Here is a 16,691-nt window from a genome sequence, read left to right as displayed (position 1 = left end):
ACAACCCTACCATATTTCACATGTATGTTCTGAAGCTTGTATCTGTGCCCTTGACTTTGTAATTCACTTCTCCCATTTGTCTGATAGAGCCAACGTGTAGCATGATGCAAGCAAGGCTCCTGTCTTTCATTCCCCGCCCCACCCCCCGAACAGGATGCTTGGATTATGCATATAACCTGCACGTTCATTTCTGGGCCAAGTCTTTTTATGCCAATATTGATGAACATATCAGTATAGTTAATATGTATTGCTCATCCACCCAAAGACAATGTGATGTCTTATGTACTTATAAGTAGATGCATGATTTCTAAAATTGGATTTGATTAGTTCTGTTTGGTCTAGATTTGCTGGCAGATTTGTGCAATTCTACTAAGACCACCAAAATGACTAACAACTAGGGAAAATTATTTTAAATTAACAACAGTATTCAAGAAGAATAGACCAAACTGTTACCTTGTATTTGGCTTCAGGTTCTCAATAGGTAAATGAGTAGCCCCTGCAGTCTTGGTTGACCACTTGTTCCTTATAAAGTCATCATAAGATGCACTGTAAACCAAGTAACCTGCAAATGGAAGAGAGAAAAGCAGATCAGCCAATGAGGGTTCTACGTTTCAATCAATGATACCTCGAAGCTTAGCTACTTTGACAAATTCTATACAAAACCTACCCTTTATTCTCTCAGTCCCTCTATGTATCTGCATTCTTTAGAAGGGCTATTTGAAATTATACAGTTGTTGACTTTTCCAAGGAAATTGGTTGTTTCTTTTCAGAGACATAGCTTGGACTAGGCCACTTTCATCTTTGGTGTAACTACATTGAAGTCAATGGAGTTAAACCAGGGATGAACTGGACCTTTGTATTTAAATAACACTTCAATTGTGACCCAAATTTACTAGTATAAAATAATGTAGAAGGTGAGGCTGAAACTTCTTCCTCCACTATTTTACTTTAAAATGTGTTGCATTTTAAAATGAGGAGGAAGATCCTCAGCTGGTGTACATTTGTATAGCTCCACTAACTTCAGTGGATGTAGCACATTTGCCCTGAGGTGTCAAACTCAGTCTTGGTATAGCTCCAACATCTTGCTGGTAATTACTCCAGTGAAAACATTTTATACAGAGGGAGACCAATCTGTTTCCCCACTATTATTTCCCGATGTCAATGGTAAAACTCCCATTAACTTTAATGGGAGCAAGAGCACACTTATTACTCACTCTACAAGGTAATACTGTTATATGTTTCATGCTCACTCATTCTGGAGCAAATGCTAATCTCAGCTCTGCACTGGGCAGACTGAACATTCCGCATTAGAACACTGCATGGAAATCCCATTGAGGTCAATGAGTTTTGCATGAGGATCAAGTACAAATATAAGCCATAGAGATCCAGAGTGCAGCTCAGACAGTAAGATTTTGCCCTATATTTGAATAAGAACAGTTTCCAACATTGGTAAAGATCCTGCATTGGTATTTAATATGCATCAGGCTTTTAAATAGAAAAAGAAAAAACTCTAAGAAAAACAGCAGAAATAGAATAATTCAACTCTATCAGCTGCTGGGCCTGATTCTCCTTGGCATGACTCCAGTTTCATGCTGGGTGTGACTCTTGAAATCAATGGAGTTACACTGTGTAAAAGTGCAGCAATACAATCAGGTCCATGATGTCCTCTTCAAGGTTGCCATTTTCAAAGGAGCCTCAGGGAGTCAGAGCCTTAACTCCCATTGAATTTCAATGGGAATCAGCCACCTAACTCCCCTGGGCTCCTGTGAAAACCCCAGGCTAAAGTCACTCACATTTCCGAACATCCCTATTAGCCAATACAGTATATTCCTGATTATCTGAACAGCATGGGAGATACGGACTTTGGATAAACAAGAGGACAGGGGCCATTCAGGCATTCAGCAGCTGGGTGGCCTCCCCAGTGGTTGAGGGCTCGTCCTCCTCTTCCTTGCAGTTCTGGTTGGGGGTCTCTGCTCTGCCCTTCTCGCTCACTCCAGTGACAGCAGGACTAAAGAGGGCTCCTTGCACTGCTGCAGGCTGACACCATCCTCCTCCTCCTCACAGTCTCTGCTCTATCATACTAACCTCCACATTATCTGAATCCCTTCTTTGTCTCCCAGCATGAAATACACGGGCGGCAAGGAAGGGGTTTAGCTAATAGGGTTTCAGATAAATGGGAGTATACTATACGTAGATATCACGCTGTACACATATGGAGAAGCAACATTCCTTAAAGTCGATCTGCAATTCATAGGTACTGTACCAGTCAACCTCTCACTCAAGTTCCAGGCTACCAGCACGTGCAAAGTGTCTGAGAAGTACTCAGCATATCCATTTCTGACTGACATTTTCAGTTTAAAAGTGACACAGCTCCGCTTTCTCTCTCCATTGACTCAAGCAACATTAATCAACCTTGAACACTGTTTACATTCTGCTCTGCATCGGTATTACATAGTTTTCTCACTGGCTTCAAGCCAGCACACCTGTGGGTTCTCTTGAAATTTTAATCAAGCTGGGGTGAGAGGGGGAAAAAAATCAATCCTCTACTAAACTAGCTCAGTCAATTCCCAGCTGAAGGAGAAAAAAAAAGGGAAAGCGAGAGCCTATGTGGACTTGTTAATTTGGTAACAAATTTAAAAATATGACTAGTAACTTTGGGGCCATGAACAAAGATTTTGAACATCTAGAATTTCTTTCCTCCCCCCTTGAGTAAATTTCCTTAGGCATAAAGAAAAATGTGTTTTTCATTCTATCCCAAATGAAAGAGGTTGGTTAAAAAGTATGCAGCAAAAATTCATGAGCAAAAGCCAGAAAAATCTTTCATGCCCTCTTTATTCATCAGAAAGAGGGGAAAGGGAGCATAAGCTTGATTATTTAGAAGTCCTTTGAAGTGTGCCTTTAACAATCTCAGAGTACCAGACCAAGACATTATGACAAAGCTATATTACAGAAATGAACAATATGAAGCATGGCTGCGAGAAGAGTGAAAAAGAAGACAGCGGGTCATTTCAGAAAAAAGGTGCCAAGATGCAAGGGCTTCATGAAACATGGGGAAGGCAAAAAGATGTATCGGACATGGTCAAACATTACTTATGTGACATATTGCTCTGAAATTAACATAATTAATGACATTGTGGGTGATTTTTTAAGTGAACAGTGTTCAGATAATACTGAAAAATGAAATCCTTTATTTATCCACTGACCGGGCACAGCACTGGCAGCGGAAGCTTACCTGCCTTCCCCCACCACTGCGCATCAGCGATATAAGGCTAGCATAGTTTTCATGATCACTCACTTCTTGGCCCCTCTGCAGAGGGGCTGCCAGCAAAAGAGTTGGTCGAGATTCAGCAACAACAGCAACAATGTGAAAACCAACACAACAGCGCAGTCAGTTTCTGACTCCAAATCATCTGACCTGCTGTCAAGTGGGTTTTGCATCATCTCAAATACTTTTGTTATTTACATATCTCATTAATTTTTTTAGCAAGGTTTGAGATTTGTATTTCAATTTACTTTTTTTTTTTTGGCTATAATGTGCTCTAAAGACAGTGGAAAAGATCCAGTTTAATGTATTTGTTTAACCACCAACCGCAGTATGTCAGACTGGCATTTGAACAAACTTTAACTATAATAAAGTCAACATAGTTTGGGTTATGTGTTCCACAGGAGTTAACCAGCTCCATTTCAGTTTAACTGTTTTTATTTATATAAAAAGCTTAAATTTCTCTTTTCACTCAGCTACTAAGCTCCACAATATTTCTTTGTGTACAGAATCAGTTTTATTCTGGCCTGGATCATTAATATTGCTATTGTGGCATGCAGTATCTGCAAACCACAAGAAAAACTGTTCTGTATTTTCCATAACTTTCCATCCTCCTTCCCCCCTCCACCCTGACCACCCATTTAGTTTTCTTGAGAGAGTGACTACTGATTTCAGAGATTTAGAAGAGGGAGGTGCTAGAAAATAAAGAGACTGATTTTGAAATGTGGCTTCCCATATTGCAGGGGCAGGAAATTTTATAGGCCTGAAACCTTCTAACTCCTTGAGAGCTTCTGCCAATCTGAGTGTTAGAGTCTACATGCTACAAAATAAACCCACAAGTATTTGCACTTCAAAACCGCAGGCACAAAAACAGAGGCAAGGCGAAGCCCTTTCAAAGACCACGACTAATATATGCTTATCAGTGGCATCGGCACAGTGTTGACAGATGACATAGAAGCTCTTTCTCACTGACTAGAAGGCAATTAATACCTCCTTCTGAGGGAGCTGTATGATAATGGAGAGTTAACATTGTTGAAAAGTTATCAATAATAATTAGCTCAGATTAAGGTAAAAACCTTCCCATTTGGCTTCTGCATAGGTTTCCTGAATCCCACCCAGGACAACAAAATCCCCAGAGTGACAGCCAGGGCTGGAAAGTTCTGTTACCGTACCTGTTATCAGGTCTCCTTGTCGGGGTTTGGCCCAGTCCACAATGACAAAGGAGTGGCAGCCTTCCACTGCCACCACTGTGATATTGTAAGGGACTGTCCGGGGATGCAGCTCTCCCTCTTTTAGATTATAGGGTATGATTTCATCCAGGCTTTCCACTTGGAAGTGCTCCAATGCCTCTGTCAAGGAGCAGGGAGCTGCAGGATCTTTGTTGAGATAACTCACATAAGGAGCTGGAAGAGACAGTGATAAGCAGTGATAAGTCTGTACAGACAGGCAGATTACTACAGCTAAGGACAATTTCCTGTAGAGAAAACACAAGGTTAATTTTTTTTTATATTCCTCACACTCGGCCAAAACGGGGGGCACTTGCAGAAATGGCTTTATTTTATTTTTTAAAATAAAATAAATTAGACATTCATTTCCTGACCTTCCAGCTTGTACATCTTGTATATTTTCCTGCCATTTCACTGACGCTTTCAAATCTGTAAACTGTCTGGAAACTTCTTGGAGTGCTATTACTCTTCATATAAATAGTGCACCATGGAAACTGTAAGCATGACAAATATTCACTGGGAATTACGTTACTGTAAGGATTTCAACTGATGGGGAATAACCATGTCTGGTGCATTTCAGTCTATGTTATAAAGGATCAGGAGGGCGGCTCTTGATTAACTCAGTGTTGTTGCTCTAAAATTAAGGCTTACAACCTGTCTTTGGGGTCAAAGTTTTGTGTGTGTGTGCACATGTAGACGTGTGGCGGAAGGGCCCACAGTGTAGAGGCAGGGTCTTTCCCATGTCACAACCTTCCCACTTTGGGTTTGGAGCACCTCTGGCTGCCCTAGATAATCCCTTTTCCCCGGTGGCAGATGTAGCCTTCTGATCCAGTGTGTGCACTCACGGCAGCAAGAGAGACCCCACCTGGGGGGCAGTGGCTCAGCATCTGGACCTGGCTGCTCAGAGCAAGGCAAGGCCCTGCCATGAGTCCAGCGCCACGCCCCCATCTCCTTGGTGCCTAGAGACAGAGACACACAGGGGTATTACCCCCTCAGTGTTCCCTCTGGCAGATTTTGCCTTTCGGGCTTCTGTAGCGGTGTGCAACTCTGACAACATCGTGCAGGGATGTGGCCGGGAGCAGCATTACTATGATGCCAGACCCAGGCTATGGAGCCACAGAGTTTCTTGTGCAAAGGAGTGAATGTATCTTCTCCCCCAGCAGTGTGTCTTTGCACCCTCAGTTTCATGATTTCTGTCAGTGCAGCTGAATGCTGGAACCCCTGCTAAAGCTGCCCCTACCTCCCCCTTGCATTTTGAGGGCCAGATCCTCAGCTGGTATAAATCAGCATAGCCCCATTGACTTCAATGGGACTACATCAATTTACAGCAGCTAGGGAGCTGGCCCTGGTGTTGCAGCCTGCCCCATTCTAGTTGTCTCCTGCATGGATCCCCTCTCTTTATCCTCTTCCCTCTCCTACATACCCATAACCAGGTTCTTGTCCTGAGAACCCCACTGAAGTTTTGCCTAAGGAATACAGAAAGTAAAATACTGGTACTTGTTCTTCTAGTGATAGGGTGACCAAATGTCCCTAAAGCAAAAAACGGGACACCGCGCAGGACTGGCCCAAGCTACCTGGTGTCACCGGGCACCCCACCCCCAAATGTTCCTCCGTACCCCACAGTTTGAAAACTGGGCAACTTGTCCCATTGCTCTTGCCAACTCATGATCAGCTGGTAAAAGCAAATGGAACAAATGCCCGGTTTTGCCAAAAAGGTTGGGATGTCAAGGACAGGGCTTAAAAAGGGGACTGTCCCAACCAAAACAGGATGTCTGGTCACCCTATCTAATGAATGTAGTTTAAGTAACAGAGTTGTGGCCCTTTTATCTCATGGCAGAGCCCTTGCTTTGGAAACTGGACACCTTCGTACTAGCGTAAGCAGTTACTTGTCTCTATGTGGTAGTGAGGTCCATTAGGGAGGGGTGCTAAAGATCATGGAAACAAATTACTGATATTTAGCACTGAAACCAATGTAGCATGGTTCTCTCCCACTATGGTTATTTAATACTGAGAACTGGTTGCTAATATTAAAATCAACCCCTAATTCCCAAGTTTCTTGGACTATGGAAATGTACAGGTATTGGTTTAGTAACTGGTAACTTTTACACTTACGCTTTATAGTGACAAGAACTGTACTTAATTCACAAAATGTCTAAATGGTAATTTTATTGCATTAAAGGTCATTGTCATGGGGCAATTGAACCGTTAAGGGGAATCAGGACCTAGCCTGCCCATGACAGCCCTCTGAAGACACACTTGGGATTAACTGGTTGCCCCCAGGTGGCTGTTTAATGGTCAATTAGTAGAAAAGCACCTGCAACCTTACCACAGGGCTGCCTGAGTTCAGAGAACCAGGGAGAGGACTCCCAAGAGGAAGCTCTGATGGGAGGGTCAGCCTTCCCAGGGAAGGAAAAAGTGTAGCCTAGGAGAAGGAACTGGGAGGACTCCAGAGAGACAGAGATAGTTCCTTGGGTGAAGGCTACCAGAGTAAGCTGGGAGAAGGAGCCAGAGACTGTTCTTGAGGTGAAGAGAACAGAGCCATCCTGAAAAAAGGAATCAGAGGCTGCTCTCCAAGGGAAGGGAGCAGCCGCAACTTAGAAGCCCTGGGTCCAGAGGACGGGCTTGGTCTAGAGTGCCCCGTGGCTAAAGGAGCAAAAAGTTAGTTGAACTCACTGTGAAACTGCAGATTTCCTGGGGGGCACCTGAACGAGGTCTTGCTTGTACTTATGCTAATCTTTGTTGTTAATAAATGAAATCCTCTGAAGCGGGTGTTCTTTCATGCACAGGTCTGTTTTGGACTTATCTATATCCAGATCGAGGGAAACTAAGGAAGGGCTCACCTGCAGTGTCACACCTGAAGCCTATAGGGGACATGGAGCCAGAGGCACAATGCCCACAGTTATTGTAACATTTAAAGAAACAGTTTGAGTTCTAATGCTCGCCTTTGGAAATGTTTATTTAGTTACAATAATACAGTTCCCTGAGAGGATAATATTTCCCCCCCCCCCCGTGTCCTGAATTGTTCATAAAAAAATGTTCTTAGTTTATCTTATTGGATTTCCCTCCTCACAGGGAGTCTGCCCAGAGCTTGTAATCTACTTCATTTTAGCCATCACAAGGCTTTCTAATCTAAACAGACTGAGACGCATGATCGCTAAAAGAACGGGAACATACCGTCAGGTTTTGTCAGGGAGGCGTTGAAGACTCATTTGAAAAAGTTTTGGTTTATGTGAAAAGTATTTTACTCCCCAAACCATGGTAAACAAGAGCTCAATCCTCAGCTGCTCCAGAGCTGAACTCCACACAGCTGGTGGGTATGTTGGGAGGACAACATGAATCAAAGGTGGCTCTAAGCCACCTTTCCTGCTCTCCCAGTCCTGCAGCTGAACTGACTCTCGGTCCAAGTTCTGTCAACCTTTATTGTGTACCCCCAAGACTTCAATGAGGTCTCAGAACAGCATCCTCCGCTGGTATAAATAACAATAGTTACAGTGAAGTCATTGAAGCCCTGCTGATTTACACCAGCTGAGGATCTGGCCTGTGTATGCAGATCCCAACTTTTTAGCTCAGCTCCATCTCTTATTGTTTCTTTCTACAATTACAAAATAAAGCAAGATGTTTATTAAGATGTAAAACATATTAGCACTCTTAGTTATCAAAGGGGTTTCAATTTAAGACTTTGTTCCATTTACTTATTCTCCCACACTATACATTCCGAATGAAATATCCTGGCAAGACAAATTCTCCTCTGAGATACATCAGTGTACAATGCCACTGATCTCAATGGGGTTCCACTGGTGTTACAGAAGAGAACGGTGCCCTGGTTTCCCATTGGAGGGCTTGTCTACAAGGAGAGCTGCACGAGTTTTACTTAAGCTTTGAATTTAAACTGATTTATCTTAAGTGGAGCAAATCCCAGAGTAGACACTCTTAGGGTATGTCTACACTTAAACCATTACAGCAGCACAGCTGCATTGCTGCAGTGTAGACAATCACTACAGTGACAGGAGGGGTTCTCCCCTCACTGTTGTTAATCCTCCTCCTCGAGAGGTGGTAGCTAGGTCAACAGAAGAATTCTTCCCACAACCTAGCACTGTCTATCCCAGGGCTTAGGTTAATTTAACTATGTCACTCAGGGGTGTGGATTTTTCACACCCCTGAGCGACATAGCTGGGTTGACTTTTAACTTTTTTTTAATGTAGACCTGGCCTTATTTTGGTTAAATCAGTTGGAAACAGATTTAAGCTATACTGAAGTACAGCCCTCTTAAACTGAAATAAAAAAAGTGTCTACAAGGGGTTTGCTCCAGTTTAACTAAACTGGCTTAATTTGTGTCTGAGATCAAGATACACCTTCAAGTGCTGCTACTTGTCTTTATCTTGTGATAATCTCTCAAAGCACTGTACAGTATCAAGAAGAGTTGTGACTTGTTAGCCAGATTTGTGCACAGTCTTCTCACCAGACGGGACAATGCAGCTAGAACATGGACTATTTATCTTATTATTTAGCAAAAATATAACAAGTACTGAGCTCACCTGTAAATCGTTTCTTCCCAGCTAAGTCAAATTCTGACATAGGATCGGAGCCGGCAACACTGATCTCTGGATAGTCTGTCTCAGGCACTGCTTCTGTAGTAGTAGTAGTAGCAGCAGTAGTAGTAGTGATCATGGTAGTGGTGGGAGGCAAAGTGCTCTCAAAAAACTCATAGTCTTCAGAAGACACAAAGAAGAGTTGACAACATTAGCTTGTTCCATGTTAAACTGGCTTAAACTTGAAAGGGAACTTGTAGTTTCCCTCATTACAAACTATGATGAGAAAACTAACGCAACATTCACCAGCAGACTTCACATCACAGGGTTCACACACTCCTTATTGATTTTTAAGTCAGAGGAGAGCATGCTTTGCTCTTCTTCCCAGGGCTTACAGCAAACTAAACAAAACAAAGACAGTCTTTGCACCAAAATAAGGATGAGGAAAGCCTCCATTTTCTTCAGTTCACTTTACTAACTATAAAAATAATAGTGCAAAAATGGATTTAAGTTTGATTTAAAAGGAACTAAGAGGGAAGAAGTGAGTCTGTTCTCTCAAGCAATTAACATGCATTTTTAAAAAATGTGTATATTGATAACTTATACAAGTCGTCCACCAAACTCAATCCGCTCCCATTAAAGTTAACAGCAAAACTGCCACTGACTTTAATGGAACATCTAATGATATTAAACTGAGTGGGACATGCAACAGGAGATACGCATACGTGTCAGATACAATAAACATATGCACCAGTTCATGGGGAAAATAATACTTTTGCAAGAGAGGAATAAAAGGACATCAGAAAATAAAGAATCAAGTAGATAGGAAAACAAAAAACTTTAATTTGAAATCCAAACTGACAGAAATTCAAAGAGAAGCCTGACTCACTGCACTTATTTGGCATCAAGTGTCTTATTCACAAGAGAACGGTGCTTGCTTTTCAGAAAGGTTTGATCTAGTCTATTCATTATGGTTCTTATATAACTGTTTTTGTCATGCTATCAGAATGCCCCCAAATTATAAATCTATACATTAATATCTCTCTCTCTCTGTATCTCCATACCCTCCAGTGAGCAGCCATTGGAATTGGTTATTTTTGTGCTTTTTTGGTGGTGTTATTATGTGAAGTCTAGGTCAAGGAAGTGGATTTTTTTTCCTTTTGCTCTAAAAGTCTTGAGGTCTATAGTCATCCTGCTGTCTCCTAGGGGTGAAGAGCAGGGAATAAGGAAACACAGAAGATCACCAGCTGAATTCATTGCAAACTCATCAGGTAACATTTACCATGATAAATGAACACATTTGTATGGCAAGATTCTGAGCTGACGCTCATTCCCTGCAAACCTGAGGATAAGCCAGCTCAGAAACTGAGGCCAGATCCTCAGCTGCAGAGGGTAGGGGCGGCAGGGGGGGGCTGTAAGCCACCTTTGCACTGGTCTGGTAACCTGGTGAAGGTTAGAGCTACCCAAAGGCTTAGACTGACTGCCAATGACCGCCAGGGGACACTGACAGCAAAAGAATCTGGCCCTGTGCCATTTCCCCCCCCCCCCAGCTATTCCCCACTATGCCAACTGCAGGAAGGAGGTGGCATGAAAATCACTACAGGAGCTCTCCACTGCTTGAGGAGCCTCCCTACACAGGGGGGATCATTCTGCAGCTGGGACAGGACCTTTAGTGTAGCTTGCACCACTGGAATGAAATGAAACGGCCCTGACACAGTGAAGGATCTGACCAGATGAATCTATCAGTTTCTCATGGTATAGTTTCTCTGTGCTCGGTGGGTGAAAGTCACCCCTGTGCAGAGGGCCAGAAAAAGTCCTGTTTACTCTGGAAGTCCCACTTAAACCCTAATTACATGGGATTGAGGTGGTGGCTAGGCCTCATGCTGGCCTTTCTTCTCCAGGGGGGATTTTATCCTACATGTCTTGGTCAATCTATGAGAACAAACATTCACCAGAGACATTTGTGCTCAGTTCCTAGTAAGTATTTCTCTCAAATGTTTCTCTCTTCTTTTCCTGAGTCTCTGAAATGTTTTTCTGGTATGGTTTAAAATCCCTGGGTTGCATTCACCAAGTACAATTTTATTAGCATACAGCTATAAATACTGCCGCAAAGTTATTACTAAAAAGCTTTGGGTTTAACTAAAGTCTGTCTTAGCTAGGTTAATGCATGGGGAGGGTAAGCAAAAATATGAGAACTGTAAGGGGCAGAGCAGCAGAAGACAAAGGCATTTCTAGCCATCTAGAATAGGATGTTCCTTGAGAATACTGATCATTTAAATATTGGCAGTGGATATTTCCTCTTCAGCTGAAGTTTTAGATTTATTAAATCAAAAGGCCTGAACAATGCACTGGGATAGCTCTATAAAAATCTCTCTCTCTGCCTCTTTTTATGCATCTTAGTCTGAATTCCTTGTGGGTTCTGCAGATTAATCTTTCAAGGTGTATTTGATCTCATTCACTGTGTGCACACTTAGATTCTAAATACAGAATAGGTGTAAAAAGGACGAATGCAGAACATATTTGCAACGCTGTAGAGAGCTGGAAAATCTGTAGCAGTACTGCAACTTCCTAGTGCGTGCAGAGCAGCTTTATTTTCTATTTTAGATTAATTCAGCAACTTTGCTGATTTTTGGTTCGGGCTGGATTCTGTAACAGAAAAGCTAAAGGACACTGCCTCAGTCCTGCTTTTATAAGTGTCCCTTTGAAAAATGCCTTTTTTGGTCGTGAGTTGAGTCATAAGCAGGCAGATTCTAAAATAACAGAAATTCAAGCTCTTTCTGGGCCACTTTCTTCCATCTGTTAAATTTACATTATGCTGCTTATATGCAATATTATGTGGCACAAAGTCAAAGGGGAATCTCCATTGGTAGGATGCTGAAGGAGGCAGCATTGCTACCCACTAAGCCACCTCCATCACTGATGTAAGGGGAAGTTGGGTGTGGGGTGGGGCAGGGGCAAAGGGGCAGGGTGGCATGGAGATCCACTACTTCTGATCCCCCACTGATGTACATTCATGTAATCCAGAGGTTGTCAAACTGGGGGTTGGGATCCCTCAGGGGGTCATGAGGTTATTACTTGGTGGGGGGGGGTCATGAGCTGTTACCTCCACCCCAAACCCCGTTTTGCCTCCAGCATTTATAATAATGTTAAATATAAAAAAAAAGTGTTTTTAATTTATAAGGGGTGGGTCATACTCAGAGGCTTGCTGGGTGAAAGGGATCACCAGCACAAAAATTTGAGAACCACTGATGTAATCCATCCAAGCACATTAATGGGGTAACAGAGAATCAGTTCTCAACCGGACCACTTGTGACACTCTATTTTGGAGATCACCTTTGTTCAAACATTCTGTAGGTCTACATTGCAATCAAAGGTGTGACTGTAGCTCGAATAACAGTGAAGCCAAGGCAGCAGAGGCTACCCAGTGCTGTGCTACTAGTCATCCTGCTGCAGCTCCACTCCTATTGTTATTTGAGCTAGCTAGATAAAAGTTAGCTTGCATATGTCTGCATGTGCTGCAATCACACCTTTCACTGCAGTGTAGACACACCCATTGTCGCATTTGCTGAAGATGCTTCAATGATTTGAGAATACTGGGCCTAAGTTTCCTTTACACTGCTCTGGCTGAGAGTTACTTCCACTTTAAATCCCTTGGAAGCTTCTATTCTTCACAGCCACCACAGGGCTGCTTTGAAACCAAGGGGCATGGCTCCAGCTCATGATCCTGGTGATAGCCTGCCTAAGTTCCCACCCAACATGATGCAGATTTATTCTTTACAGTGCAATGTTGAAGGGAGTGGGGGGGAGAGACCACACAGCACTTGCAAAGGACTTTCCTAATCAACCAGTACCTTCGTCATAGATCACATATGCCTCTGGAGTTGGTGTCACATCCATATCCAGCCCTGAGAATGTATCTATTGAAGGAGGAAGAAAAGATAGCACAATGATTACATGATATTTGCCTCCTGCAATTACTCTCTGAACACATTTTAAAATAAAAGCTGAAAGCTATTTAATCTGTATAATAATGAGACAACAGTAGCAATGGTTCCTGACCCTTGATCCCTGGTCAGATCCCATGATAACAGGTGCACTATGAATATCTAGAGTAGATGAATGGGTGGCAGCACAAGGTAGCCAGGAGGCTGTTGCTTGCAGAGCTGCTGTACAAAATACCCAGTAGTGCATCCTCCAGAAATTCTGCCCTGGGGGGCCCACAGGATTCTTGGAGCAAAGGATGCTTTGCTTAGCATTCCTGTAACAGCCAGATCAGGATTTAACCATTTCTTTGGTTTCATGGCAAGAACCCATGACATTTATAAGCAAGAAGGGGTGAAGCAGCTCAGATAAAATAAGAACAACAGGGAACTTCTGCTCAAAATATTTTAGATGCAAGACAACTGGGATGTTTACCCCTGTGTGTAATAGACTTCCTTCCTCCCCTATAAGTCACTTCAGCACCTCTGTAGTTCATGGATTCTCTCCTGGATTGATTGCTATCTTGTGAGTTTGGGGCTTTCCTTGCAGTCAGAGAAATGCATTTTGCGGTGCCTGTGGCTCAGGTAAGCCACAGAGCACACAAGACCGAGACTAGCCATCCACAACAGTACTGAGAAAATAGGAGCATCCTGATGGATTCCATTAAAGGTAGGGCCACGATAGAGGCCATCAAAAAAGAAGAGCTGGGCTTCAGGAGGAAGATGTGCTTGGGATGTAGGACAGTACATGAATAAGAGCAGGAGGAAGACTTCAGAAGGTTTAGATACATATCTGAATTCTGGGAGGCTTGCATCAACCTTTTGAAGTCTTTCTCTCACTTCTGCTCTATAGGCGGTAGGACCCAATCCCGAGGTATCTGGATTCTAATAGGCAGGGCCACCAATTATAATGGCCCCAATGATTACCATATATGGTTACTGATCTCAGCTACATTTTCCATAACATTTTAACAGCTCAGGCACAATATCTCTTTGATCATACTTTACCATGATGCTTGGTGACAATGAAAAAAGAAAATTATTTGCCTTTCCAAAGAAACCCAAAACCAAAAGACCTCATTCCAAGTAGAATTATGCAAAGCTGGTTTTTTATGTATATGTGCATGTGTTTTGTGTACATATATACACAATATCTTTAATATAGCTGCCTATAGTTTAATATATATATTAAACCCAAAACCAAAAGACCTCATTCCAAGTAGAATTATGCAAAGCTGGTTTTTTATATATATGTGCATGTGTTTTGTGTATATATGTACACAAAACACATGCACAGAGGCACATACATACTTGCATATACACAAACACATGAGCACACTCTATCTTTCATGTAATCTAGCTGCACACACCAGTATAAATTATATTAATGTATTCAACTATTTGACACATTTCATACTTTTAACATTATTCTGTACAAGATACTTTCTAAAGACAGGTAACCTTCCCTCTGTAGCTCTTAATAAGATAGAAAATGTTAGTTATATTAAAGGTATTAAGATGTGTGTTGAACAATTTCAATTTCCAGTATTAAAGAATTAAAAATAAAATCTGAATCATATCAGCATGTCTCATTTATTTTTTATTAGAGAACAACAAACATATAAACCTTCATTTTCTAGTTCTTGTTATTACATTCAAACAAACAAACAAAAAAACCTCAAACACTAGCTTGTATAATACGGCAATAATTTTAGTGCCCGAACAAATTTTGAAAATACAGGAAATTGGCTAATTCTTGTCAGACTTTAACAGAGCAAAAGACTGACATTTTCTCATGGTAAACTTGTGCAGCTAACCGACAGGCAATCATACAAAGCAGTGAATGTCTACTGGACATCTGCCAAGCTAGCATATGACACAGTGCATCTTTTGATGAAGTCAGTGAATTTTCCCCAACATAGACAGCTGGTATTGATCACTAGTTATAATGTACACCCTCCTTTTTGAATACTGCCAGATAAATTATTGAGTATCAGATATACAAGAAGCTTTAAAAGTGTTAATGGGCAGATTTCACTCCTTAATTCTTCCCAGCTTAATTACCTCTTGTCAAGACAATAGTCTGATTATATAGAGAAATTGTGTTTTCTTTTGTGTTTCGTCAAGTTCTCCAGTTTACAGGGCTGTATTTCCTCAGCAGAGCTGTGGCACCGAAATGGCGGAGTTGTTGCAAAACAAACAAAATCACCCCAAAACTTTCTATTTTGTGTGTTTTCATGTTCACGTTGACTGTAGTTCCTTAGTTAGCTCCTCCTACATTGGCTGTAGCTCCCTCGGCTCCCCAGTAGGGTTTACTTCGAGTTGCTACCTCGTGAGAACTACAAACTTCCTTGTCTTCACTAGAATTTTTCCACATTCACCACAAGTCAACCAACACACACAAAAAACGACTACCTTTTCTCTGAGTCTGGGCACATCCAGGGTTGAGTTGTCTGGGAAATATATGCTTGGGCTGCCAAACTCTTTTCTGTTAAATGTTGCTGAATCTAGTGAAATGTTGACAATAAATTGTGCTGGGACGAGCAAGTATTCTGCCAAATATTAACAGACTTTGCCAAAGAATTAGTATAACATGTGGTGGCATTTTTGGCACTTATAGTGCAAGTCTGTTGGGAAGCCAAGTACTAATGGTGACAAAATATCAGGCTCTGGAAGAATAATTGTTCTACTAAAGATCCAGACAGAGGAGATAGACAGTGAAAAAACTCCCTTTGGAAACATTCAGGACAGAGCAGCATCTAAAGTTTGGGGCATGTTGGTAGCCCTATATAGGAACTGGTTATCCTCCTTCAAACGTAACGTAGCAGTTAAATAGGCACCTTGGAGGAGCTTTCGTCTCAAGGATGTTCACCCAGACAGGGCAGGCTGTTTTATTGCATGTGTCAAACGTTGGACTAGGCAGCCAAGCTGAGGTTACCGAAATGTTATGGAGAGAGAAGCAAACATTTATTCCCCGTAGAAATCCTCATAACTCTGAAGTGGGGATTAATATTTCTCAACCTATGTCATGTGTATGTTGCAGGATCCAGGAAATGTCCTGTCCTTTCACACTTCCAATCTGATGCATTGGCAGAGACATTCTTGACATGCTGTACTTTTAAAGAGGAACAGCTGTTTTTTCTGCACCAGGCAATAAGGCTCTCTATAGATTTGGGTTGATCCGTGGATGATATAATGCCTCTTTTGCAAAGAACGAAACGTGGGCCAGAGCTTCTGGCAAACTGGACACTGGAAAGGAAAGAAATATTAGTATTTAAAAGGTTCTTTAAACTTCAGAGAAAAATCAGCCAATGCCTTTATTAAAAATAATCCTGTAAAATATTTTTAGGGCCAGATTTTGAAAGCCTTGATGAGATTCAAGGCAGATTTACTCCATGAACAGTCCCACTGAAGTCAATGTGTCTGCTTGTGGAATAAGATACTGCCTTATATAAAGGGGATTAGAATTTGGCCATCATCTATTTTCATGGAGATATTATTATGTGTCTTCAAGATATGGTCAATGATATGGTCAAAATGGATCAAAAAAAGCTGCCCTGTTATTTTTAAAGAGGTCCCTATATCGGAGATTCACACTAGAGGGGAAGAACAGGTCAGTGGTTAGAGCACTAATCTAGCACTTGGAAGACCTAAGTCACTACTGTGACACAGACGTCTTGTGTGACCTTGGGTA

The 16,691-nt window shown here is 41.9% G+C and overlaps 1 protein-coding gene across 1 annotated transcript in view; it reads right to left on the bottom strand.

The window, feature by feature from the left end:
- FNDC1 (fibronectin type III domain containing 1) overlaps positions 1 to 16,691 on the bottom strand; it is a 106,354-nt gene that overhangs the window by 25,570 nt on the left and 64,093 nt on the right. The window contains exons 12-15 of the mRNA XM_045010310.1: positions 12,869 to 12,934; positions 9,024 to 9,197; positions 4,435 to 4,665; positions 454 to 562 (exon numbers count right to left, since the gene is read on the bottom strand). Coding sequence (XP_044866245.1) covers positions 454 to 562; positions 4,435 to 4,665; positions 9,024 to 9,197; positions 12,869 to 12,934 — 580 coding nt within the window. The remainder of the gene's footprint in view (positions 1 to 453; positions 563 to 4,434; positions 4,666 to 9,023; positions 9,198 to 12,868; positions 12,935 to 16,691) is intronic.

Source organism: Mauremys mutica, chromosome 3 (assembly GCF_020497125.1).
Source record: "Mauremys mutica isolate MM-2020 ecotype Southern chromosome 3, ASM2049712v1, whole genome shotgun sequence".
Classification (NCBI taxonomy): domain Eukaryota; kingdom Metazoa; phylum Chordata; order Testudines; family Geoemydidae; genus Mauremys; species Mauremys mutica.
This window is presented reverse-complemented; position numbering and strand designations above follow the sequence as displayed.